Source organism: Azolla caroliniana, unplaced genomic scaffold (assembly GCF_043228905.1).
Source record: "Azolla caroliniana isolate FFs.n. ecotype wild unplaced genomic scaffold, voAzoCaro1.0.p SCAF_4, whole genome shotgun sequence".
Lineage (NCBI taxonomy): Eukaryota > Viridiplantae > Streptophyta > Polypodiopsida > Salviniales > Salviniaceae > Azolla > Azolla caroliniana.
This window is the reverse complement of record NW_028230439.1, coordinates 281,060-292,442: the sequence shown is the minus strand read 5'-3', so window position 1 is coordinate 292,442 and position 11,383 is coordinate 281,060. Positions and strand designations below refer to the sequence as shown.

General features: G+C 39.8%; 1 protein-coding gene and 1 long non-coding RNA gene across 2 annotated transcripts; both read right to left on the bottom strand.

Annotated features, from left to right (window-relative positions):
• Window positions 1–560: 560 nt before the first annotated feature.
• Window positions 561–2,891, bottom strand: LOC147864621 (uncharacterized). The gene is made up of 3 exons (XR_015529606.1): window positions 2,194–2,891; window positions 1,346–1,482; window positions 561–1,057 (listed from the first exon to the last, which is right to left on the bottom strand). It is a non-coding gene; the product is annotated as an uncharacterized LOC147864621 (long non-coding RNA).
• Window positions 2,892–9,529: 6,638 nt separating this feature from the next.
• On the bottom strand, window positions 9,530–11,211 carry LOC147864620 (uncharacterized). Its single transcript, XM_087318608.1, has one exon. It carries the CDS (start codon window positions 11,069–11,071, stop codon window positions 9,911–9,913), a length of 1,161 nt encoding a protein of 386 aa, XP_087174734.1. The 5' UTR covers window positions 11,072–11,211; the 3' UTR covers window positions 9,530–9,910.
• Window positions 11,212–11,383: the final 172 nt, after the last annotated feature.

Here is an 11,383-nt window from a genome sequence, read left to right as displayed (position 1 = left end):
CATGTGGGTGAGTCAGTCTTATCCATCAGATGAAAGTGTGAAGAGCCCTTCGTCAGTTTGTTTTAATAAAGAGTTATATTCTGGATCAAAGTAAAATATTCAAATGTGTGAATCCATCTCAGCCATCACATGGAAGTGTGAAGAGCTCTTCTGCAGTTTGTGTTGATAATGATTTATATTATTGACGGAAAAGAAAATTCAGATGTGAATCAATCTCCGCCATCATATGAGGAGCTCTTCTTCAATGTGCGTTCGTAAAGATTTATATTAATTTGTGGATCAAAATAAAAATTTCAAATGCATGAATCTATCTAAACTATCACGTGGAAGTGTGAGGTTCTCATTCATAAGTTGTTTGTCTGCAGTTTGTTTGGAGTATGCTTGGCAAACACATGTTCAATATATAAAAAAAATCTCCATCCGACATACTACAAATATAGTCGAGATTTGCACCTTCAGCATCTTGTGAGAACTTACATAATTCATAAAAAAAATCATCTCTTTCTCTCCAAAAAAATCTTGCTCATAAAGTAAGTAATCAAGTGATATTATCCATCTCAAAAAGGCAAATATCGGTCAATTACAAGTAATGACATAATTTTTGCTTTACAAACACAAAACATATCAAGATGAAGCTATAAAATGTTGTTGTTGGCGAAGGGCACCTCCCGATAGGGGGAGAATGTGATCTCTTGATGTTCATTCTCTATTCTTTCTCATCTGTAAATAGAAAACATTGTGCCTCATTACACTTGAGCAAGGGTAAAACAAAATGGCGACCTTTGTTGCCAAACGATTATTTTTTGAAGAAATTTGAAAACTTAAGGTTATTTTTATGACAAGTATTTTTATAATTACCAACAATATTTGTTGAAGTAAGCTATTCTCTTGGCCATATTTTCACTGATTTGCAATCAAGTGCAGTCTAAGGTCTCTCTTTGGTGGCTCCCACGGACATTATGATATCTCTTTCTCACCAAATCGAAACACAAACATTGGTTTCATCTGGTCATATTTGATTTAGAAGGACCATAATAAAATGGTTTGCTATTGGATCCTTGCATTAGAGAAACAAAGTTAGTGTTAAAACAAGAGGATATGATGCATATTTGAAACCCTAACCCCATCAAGAAATAAACAAAAATGTAATGAAGAAGAGACAAAAACATGCAAAAGATTCATAGGTTAAAGACAATGATACAAGTGACAAATTACGAGGACATATTATTGCACTACATGTCTCCCAATCTTTCATTGAATGGAACTCTTTTAACTTTCATTGAATGGAACTTATATAAATTGTACATGATTTGGATTGTGAAGTGTGAGGTTGATGAATCCATACCACCCTCATGGGCTCGGCATCAAGAGCTTACGTATACGTTGTAGCAATTCCAATAACATGACTCTCCCTTAGGGGGAAGATAAATGAATCTACACTATTTGTTTCCCAAGTCATGACATCAAGAACTTTTGGAAGACCTAAAAACCAAAGCAAACAAAAAGAAAAGAAAAGAAAAGAAAATGAAACAATGCACATTATCATGGTTCATATTGATCTCTTACCCATTAATCTCTTTATTTAAAATCAACCAAAATTCACTACTAACAATTGACTATGTTCTCCGCACACGTATACATATACGTTTCATATCCATGTCCATGTCCATATTTGGGACTCAGGAACCTACACCTTTGGTTCATCCATCTATCATCATATGATCATCCTACATACAAAACCCTAGATAAAAAACTTTGACCCCAATCCCCAATCAGCCTAGTTAAAACTTCCATCCTAGTGTTCACATCCTTATCTTTGCAGCAATATCTTTTGTGTAAGAGGAAAGAAGATAACGTGGACTAAAAAACCTATCATTTTTTATTGCCAATATTAATTCTAAAAACTTCTCTTTTGTCCTATAGCCAAAATAAAAAAATTGTAGACACGACGCCTATTCTGTGCTTTTTTTCTACAAAACCTTTCGTAGTTATCTCTATTTTTTTTATTCTTTTTTTCCAAAAAAAAAATCCTTTCATTAGTTATAAATTTTGTAGTTATCTCTACAAACCAAACCTACATATAAACAAATTTTGACTAGGGGAATTTAAAGCCATGGCTTGTAATCCATTAAAATAAGGATGAATTTATGTCACCATTTCAAAGTTTAAAATTTTCTAAGAAGCACAACATACCTTCAAACATACATCAAGGGGGGTGAATTAGCATGACCATCAATCACCATCACCATCACCATCACCATCATGGTCTTGACAATAATCATGAATATCATTATGAGGAAGGAAGGTAGAGTATCTCAACTTAGTTACTTCTCTCCAAACATAATCCAACTGTGACATGAAATCTGGCACAATCTCTTCATCCCCATCACCCCCATATGGATGGTATTCCACAACCTTATACAGGAAGCTACAAGGCAAGCTATCTTCATGATGGGGCTCTAAACTACTGGTAGTAGAGGTTCTGCTAGAGGTGGAGGAAGAGTTGGTAGAGACATATGTGTGAGTGTTGAGCTTGTGAGGGAGGTGGGGACAAGAAAGCATGGATTTAAGGTGGCTATGGTTGTTGTGATGGGGCAGGAACAAGTATTTTCTTGCATGGTTGTAAAGCCAACAAAGGAAGAGTCTAGGGGTAGTGGAGTTGAGGTGGCAAAAGGAGGAGGAAGAAGAAGGAGAAGGAGAGGAGGAGATGAGAAGAGAGAGAGAGAGGAAGAAGAGGAGTGCAGGAGAAGAGATGATGAGGAGGGGGAGAGTTAGAGGTGAGCTACACACAATGCATGTGGCTACAAATGCCCTTGTTAATTTGGGGTACTTACAAGCTATGGAGGCCACCCCACATAAATAAGCAGCACTTGCATTAGTCATGTCTTTTTTTTCCCCCTAATGCTACTTACTTCTTATAACAATCCTCCCAAAACAAAATCAATGAAAGAGAAGGAAAGAAAGAAAGAAAGAAACAAAAGCAAATCATCTTCATCTCCAAATCTCTCCTGAGTACAAGAAGATATATTACTCTTTGTCCTTATCCAAACCTTATCCAAGACCCGCCTAGAGAAAAAAAACAAATGACTCACTTTTTCTTTCTGTGGGCAGTTTGTAGAAATCATATGCAAATAAGGTCCTTTTCATACAAATGCTCAAGTCGCTTTCATGGCCATTTATAGAAATCCTATCTAAAAGAAGTACCTTTCATACATGTCTTTTCCTAAGTACTTTTCTTTTTGGATTATTTTTGGGTGTTCAAGCCTAATGTTGGGATTTATCTAGGTGAGTTGAACAACAACGTTTGGACAACATCCCACTTCCAATCATCTTTGGTCAAATCATTACCTTGCATAAACATCATCATGAATGTCGAGTTAACACATAAACATGGTTAGAGAAAAAGTACAGGAGAATTCTCTCCCTTTCAACTCTGAGCTCCCTTCGAGTGTGAGGATCCTCCCTAGTCCAAGACCCCTATGGTCATGCTTGAGTAGCACATGCACATACGTTATTGCAACAACATGAACACACAAGGAGGACATGAACGCTTGGGAGGACGCAAATGTATGAGGATGACCCGAACTTTCAAAGAGGATGCGAACTCTCCTTCTTAACGACCATTACCTTTTTTATTTTTTCACACCTAAACTGAAAGATGGTGCCAATTCAAGGAAAAAAAGGGGGGGAAATAAATTCGACTTTGCAATGGTTAGGGCCACTGATTAGCACTAACCATGTCTTCACTACTCTAAACCAAGACCTAAGTAAATTACACACAAAAACATATTAAACTTGACGTGTCATGTAAACCCACATGTGTGTGCTACTAGAACAAGTCCACAATGGTCTTAGACTAGGGAGGACGCAAGGATTAAGAGGGCACAGACGTTTGGGGACTCAAAAGTTCCCGGGAATAGAAAGGTCACTAGAGTCGAAGAAAACCTGGAGTTGAAGGCTCTATAGACAGATTATATAATATTACGAGCGGATCCTATGAGTTATGTTATGTGGAATGATGATGCATTTGAGCCCAATAACCACACCATGCCATACCATACATACATACAGACACCTCATTAGCTAGGGACAACATCTCTCCCATCCTTGTGTAGCCAGCTAATTGAACCCATCAATCACTAGGGGTTTATAAAGCAAATGCACAATGGAATTTGGCGACAACAATGATGGAACCAGTCATGTGAACAAGTGAGAGCAAAGATTTAAAGCTCTATGTACTAACTAAGATCGTGGATTTGGAAGCAATACAGAGCAAAGCACGATTGTGCTTTCACAACACGGAGACACGATAGAGATATTGTTATATGTACATACAGACATGTACATAGTGTGAAAAGGCCAAAATGGCCTATGCTCTTGTTTTACTCTTTACTTAAATTTTCCCCTTTACTAGATATAGGGTGTGTGCGAAATTTTTGGGAAATAAGTTGGTTAGTTGCTTACTTCTAGTATTCAGTTGAGAAGTTATTGTGCTCAGTTGTTTGATATTGTTGTTCACTCCCATGGAGTCCGAAACGTTGGATGCATCTAGTAGCACTTCTGTTGGTCGCAATAGTTCAAGTAATAACTATTCGTTTTTGGGAAAAGATCATATTGAGATCCGCAAATTTGATGGATCTAATTTTGCTTTGTGGAAGAATCAGATGTTCGATGTATTGGTTCAAAGAAAGCAAACGAGGCCTCTAGGCGGCAAAGCGAAGATTCAGCCAGATGACATGGATGATGATGATTGGGAGGAACTTGATGCTTTTACCATGTCTATTTCACTGTTTTAGACAGTAAAAAATCCGAATAACTTTTGAAAAAATTATGCAATACATATGAGAAGGAAACTGCTACAAACGATGTGTTTTTTTATGAGAAAGCTCTATGACCTTCGCATGAAGGACACCGATAGTGTTGCTTCTCATCTAAATGAGTTTGATGCACTATGATCTCAGTTGCAAGCTCAAAAAATGTCTATGGATGATGAACTAAAATGTGTATTTCTATTATGCACTTTGCCTAACTCATGGGACACATTTTGCACCACTATTAGCACTAGTGCACCAAATGGGAAATTGGTCTATAATAACATATGTGGAGCACTATTGGGTGAAGAAATCTGTAGGAAATCTATTGTCACCTCACAAGTTGGAGAGGCATATAATGTACAAGATTCTGGTTATGGCAAGAACCAACAACGTGGTAGAAGCCAAACCAAAAAACATCCATGGAAATGATAAGACCAAAAGCAAATCTAGAAAGAGACTTGTGGAATTCCATTACTATCACAAAAAGGGTCATAGGAAAAAGGACTGTTATGCCTTGAAGAACAAAGAAAGAGAAAAGGAAAGGGTTAAAACTCATGGTGATGTGCATGTTATGCGAGTGACTGGTTCATCATCCTCAAAGAAAATAGAGGAAATAAATGCTACATGCTATGATGATGTTGACATTTTGGTCGTGGATGATGATGCTACTTATGTTGAGGTGAATATGGCTCACTCGCTTACTCATAGATGGTTGTTGGACTCTAGGGCTTCATTCCATGTGACACCACATAGAGAGTGGTTCACACGATACGAAGCTAAACCACGTGGTACAATTCGGCTTGGAGATTCACGTCAGTGTGATGTGGTTGGCATTGGAGATGTTATGGTACAATTTTCTGATGGTTTTCAGATTCTTGTACAAAATGTACGTCATGTGCCTGAGCTAACTCGTAGCTTGATGTCTGTTGGACAATTAGATGACTCTGGATATAAAGTGATATTTGCTTCCAAATCTTTTTGTATTACAAAAGGAAATATGGTTATTGCCAAAGGGAAGAAAGTTGCTTCACTTTATCCCGTAGTTATCCATCAGAAAGAACATCTTTTGGCTGTCACAGAACAACCCATGATTTGTATTTGGCATGGTCGTTTAGGCCATATGTCTTGTAGTGGAATGGAAACTCTGTCACATTTGGCTATTTACCCATGTTATCCTTTTCTAATTTTTCAGTTTGTGAGCATTGTCAATATGGTAAACAAACGAGAAGTGTACATCAAATTCGTTCTAATTCTTCTACTCAACCCTTGGATCTAGTTCATACAAATGTATGTGGCCCTATGCCTACTAGATCATTGGGTGGAACTTTGTATTTTGTTACATTTATTGATGATGCCACAAGAAAGGTGTGGGTGTATCCCATAAAGGGAAAGGGTGTTGTATACCCCATTTTTAGAAAATGGCTTGCCTCGGTTGAGACTGAAAAAGGAATAAAGCTTAAGGCTTTACGTTCTGATAATGGAGGTGAATATACCTCTAATGAGTTCAAGATTTTTTGTGAGTCTAGAGGCATTCGTAGAGATTATACTGCCCCATACACTCCTGTACAAAATGGTGTAGCGGAAAGGATGAATAGAACCATCCAAGATAGAATTTTTTCTATGTTGCATCATGCAAACCTTCCGCAAGGTTTTTGGGCAGAAGCAGTTCGGACTGTTGTTCATGTGATTAATCTATCACCTAGTATTGCCAAAGGTTTGATGGCACAAGAGTTGTGGACTGGAAAAACCCCTCAATATGATCATCTTAGAGTGTTTGGATGTGAAGCATATGTTCATGTTCCAAAACAGTTAAGGCAAAAACTAGATTTTAAAAGCAGAAATGTATTTTTCTTGGCTATGGAATAGATGGTCATTTTGGATATCGCTTATGGGACCCCGAAATGCGCACTATAGTCAGAAGTAGTGATGTCGTTTTCAATTAAAAGATTACGCATAAGCATCCAATTAAGGAAGTGGAAGTGAGGAAAGTGGTGTTTCAAGATGTTACACCCTCTATTAGTGTGCAAAAGAATAATCCCACACCTATGTTGAACAGTCCTACAAATGTACACCCATATGAGGATGTTCAAAATAATGATGCATGTGTACAACCTAAAAACATTCCAAATTCGGTTCAGCAACCAGTGAGACGATCTACTCGTGTCTCTAGGCCACCTGCTAAGCTCACAGACTATGTGATGTTAACAAATGGAGGTGAACCCTCTTGTTATAAAGAAGCTATGTTGGCTAGTGATCATGCTAAGTGGGAGCATGCCATGCAAAGTGAATTGGACAGTATTTATAATAATGGTAGTTGGGATTTAGTACCTTTGCCAAAGGATAGGAAAGCATTACCATGCAAGTGGGTCTACAAGTATAGATATACATCTAATAGAACTTCTCCAAAGCACAAAGCATGCTTGGTAGCCAAAGGTTTCAAGCAAGAACGAGGAGTTGACTTTGATGAAATTTTCTCTCCTGTAGTTAAGATGACTACATTGCATATGTTGCTTGCGTTAGCTACGAATCGGGACTTAGAATGAGTCCAAATGGATGTAAAGACTGCTTTCTTGCATGGGGATCTTAATGAGGAGGTCTATATGGAACAACCATAAGGTTATGAAGTCTCGGGCAAAGAACACTTGGTATGTAAACTCAAGAAGAGCTTGTATGGGCTTAAACAATCCCCAAGATTGTGGTACCAAAAGTTTGATGCTTTTATGAAGACTCAAGGGTGCACTAGAAGCAATGAGGATCCTTATCTTTATACGAAAAAATGTTCATATGAGAGTTCCATTATGTTGATACTCTGTGTTGATTATATGCTTATCGTTGGTAAAAACAAGGATGAGTTATCCTTGTTGAAGAAAAACTTGAGCCAAACTTTTGACGTGAAGGATTTGGGAGACACAAAACATATTCTTGGCATGCGTATTACTCGTGATAGGAGCAAGCAATGCATTTACTTGTCTCAAGTTGAGTACATATCCAAAGTACTCAAGAGGTTTAATATGGAGAATGCAAAGCCGTTGAGCACTCCATTACCTACATATGTAAAGTTGAGCACATGTGATTGCCCCACATCTGATGAGGACAAGGAATTCATGACCAAGGTTCCTTATCAATCTGCGATTGGTAGTCTCATGTACGCCATGGTGGCTACTAGCCCAGACATTGCATTTGCAGTGGGAATGGTAAGTCAATTCATGTCAAATCTTGGTAAGAAACATTGGGATGCACTCAAGTTGATAATGAGATATCTGAGTGGCACTAAAGATAAATGTCTATGCTTGGGTAGAGGTGATGTCTGTATCATCGAATACAGATTCAGATTATGTTGGATGTGCTGATAGTAGGAAATCTACTTCAAGATACATTTTCCAAATTATGGGAGAGGTCATTGCTTGGAGATCCCGTCTCCAAGAATGTGCCGCATTCATGTTCGTCTGCCATATCATCCGTTTTCCTATGTTGGAAAACGAACACGAATGATATTCAAATATTCGTGTGTTATTTTTTTCCTTTTTTTTCCTTTTTTCCTTTTTTTTTTGTCTTTTCTCTCTTTTTCCCCTTTTCCCCCCTTTTCCTCTGCACATCAACGTAACGTTACGCTCTCCTCTCCTCTCCCACCTAGCCTCGAATGATCTGCTTACCAACGAGATTCAGGTATATTTAGGGTTAATAATAGGGTTTAAATGTTATGTAATGAAATTTCTGTGATGAAATTATTCTATAATTTCTGTAATTATTCTATAAAGCTTGTAATTGCTTTAATTTGTCTATAATTTCTATCATTTTGAAGTAATTCGTGTAATGTCTACACACATATACTAAGCTATGTAGTACAAAATTTATACTCACAAAAATTACAATAAATAGATTTACGAAAAAAAGCATATTGTTATTAAGAAGGTAATGTGTTTTTTTTTTTGTAATTTTAAAAAAAAATTTAGCGTGAAAAAAATATTCACCTTATAGTAAATCATTTATCCAAAAGTATGGTATTTATCATTCTTCAAGGGTGTTTATCATTCTCGAACACGAATGCGCGAATGGTACGTATGGTTCATCCTATGGAACTTGCATTAGCCTTGAGAAGGTTGTGTCTCGAGAAAATGCCACAAACACATTGACCAAGGCCTTACCACAAGATGCATTGGGGCATTGTTGTCACTTGATGGGGATCACCTAGTGCCTTACGTAACATGCCCATCAGGTGGGAGGTATAGGCCTTTTATAGTTCAACCTTCTATTGTTCACACTCTTAGTTTAGGCCTTTTAGTGGGAGATTGTTATATGTATGTACATAGAGACAAAATGGCCTGTGCTCTTGTTTTACTCTTTACTTTATTTTTCTCCTTTACTAGATATAGGGTTTGTGAGAAAAACCACTCTGAGAGAGAGGCAGAATTTACACAGCCATCGTTTTTGCTGTTTTTCCCCCTTTTGAAACAAAGTTTTTCTTCACTCAACGATTCTCTCTTGGCTCTCTGCTCTACCGATTTATAAAAGACTGCTTTCGCAGAACGGAGACACCATAGAGATATTTAAATCTTAGAGAATGAGGCAAGAACGTACATCAAAGATAGAGAGAGAGAGAGAGAGATCATATTGCACAACAAAGAGTCATGTCATTGTGATGTCATGTACACTGAAAAGAGTAGTTCTAAACATTGCGAGACAGAAGCAAAAAACTTGGCATAAAATTTCTAAAAGCTGCAAGTGACTTGACGAATCAGTCGAGCAACAATTTCTTCCTCGGATGTATCATCTTCAATAGGAGATAATGATTGTCATATCTTAATAATGAATGTGGAGAATGAGCAAATTAAAGAAAAATTTGATCAAATGGCCCAAAAACCATTAGAATTAAGGATAATAAGGTTTAAGGAAGATTCTAATAATATGATTCAGAATAAATCAAAGCAACTACTCCTATATAGAAATCTCGCTCCAATATAGTACACTAGGTTTTTTGTTAGAGAAGTCTAGTATTATATGTATATACTCCTAGATAAACTTGAAAAGTTTGGATGCATTATTTTGATGGATGCTAGTGTGGATTGGTGATGGATCTCATCTCACGAGGAGATCAATCAATTGGGAGAGACGTGAGGAAAGACCCAAGCGAACATGTCCACGGCTCTCTCGTGGAACTCTTCCCAATCCAAGATAGTGCCGAATATTGAGAATACCACGGTCGCAATAACAAGACCGATGTCAGTCATGCCTAGGATGAATTGAAGCGCCTTCCTATGCCGTAGCTGGGGTGAGGAATCGGGTTGCAACTGATTTTGGCCGACAGTTGACGTGGGATGCCAGATGTGGAGAGTCATGGCATTGCTGATGAGGAGGAGGAAGAAGAAGATGGGGAAGACTGCGGAGACGCGGGAGACACGCCAGTAGTGGAGGATGTAGAGTGTGCTGGCGCCCCCTCCAATAGCCAATGTCAGCAATGCCACGCCCAACATGACCTCAAACCTTAGCTTATCGATCTCTTCGGAGATCCGTGGCCGTTCGTATCGGATGAAATCGTCGATCTGAACATTCGACAAGCGGAGTTGGAGCGGGAACTTGAAGTGGGCGCTGACAATGAAGTCGAGCAGCACCTCGACGACGATGATGAAGCCGAAGATGCACGCGGCGGCCTCGGCCGCGCTCACCGGGAGGTGTTGCGTGAGCCGCTGCGCGACGCCGAGCAGGAAGCCGAACCCCTGCGCCACCTTCACCGCGGTCTGGAAATGGTTCCGCGCCTTCACCTTCTCCAGATGGTCGCGATGGGGGGCCAGCCCCAGGAGCAGCAGCACCACCCGATCCGCCAGATCCTCCTTGGACGGGTGGAAACTGTACTTGCAATCCAGATACACGTATTTGGGAGGAGGCCCCGGGGAGCTTCTTCTTCTGCTGGCGCCCATTCTTCGTGATTGGGGGTCCGCTGCTTCTTCTTCTGCATCTTCTTCTTCTGCGGCATTGGGTGAGAGCTCCAGAGGGCATCGCGTCTTCAATTCCTCCGCCGTCAGCAATGAGTAGTGGTGCCTGCGAGCGTACAGCTCGAAAAGCTCTTGTGTAGCAGGTGTGATGGGGAGGATGATGGGGCACACGGTCATGATGGCCAAGCTCCGGAAGGGAATCATGGGCATGGGCATGGGCATGGGACCACCTCTGCGCGGCTGCGGCTGATGCTGGAGGTAGTACTTCCGTACGGCCAACACCATGATGAGGTTGTCCAGCCTCTTGACGATCTGGAGGAGCGGCATGGCCACGGAGTAGCGGAAGAAGTGGGCGCAGCGGCGGCGGAAGGAGGTGGCGGCGGCGCTGCTGTCCAGGATCTGGGGGTCGTTCCAGTTGGCGACGCAGTAGAGCGCCAGCGTGGAGGCGCACGACCACAGCGTCGACCACAGCGATCTCCGGCATCCTTCTTCTTCTCCTTCACATGCCACTGCCGCCTTTGTGGACAACGACAACGACGACGACAACGACGACGACATATCCCTTTAACCAACCAAACTCTACCTATAATATATGTACATAAAATACATACTCACCCCTCGATTGATTGGAACTTGGAC

Excerpts from the sequence above, each read along its gene's own strand:
- LOC147864620 (XM_087318608.1), bottom strand. The coding sequence starts at position 11,071 with ATGCCGCTCCTCCAGATCGTCAAGAGGCTGGACAACCTCATCATGGTG.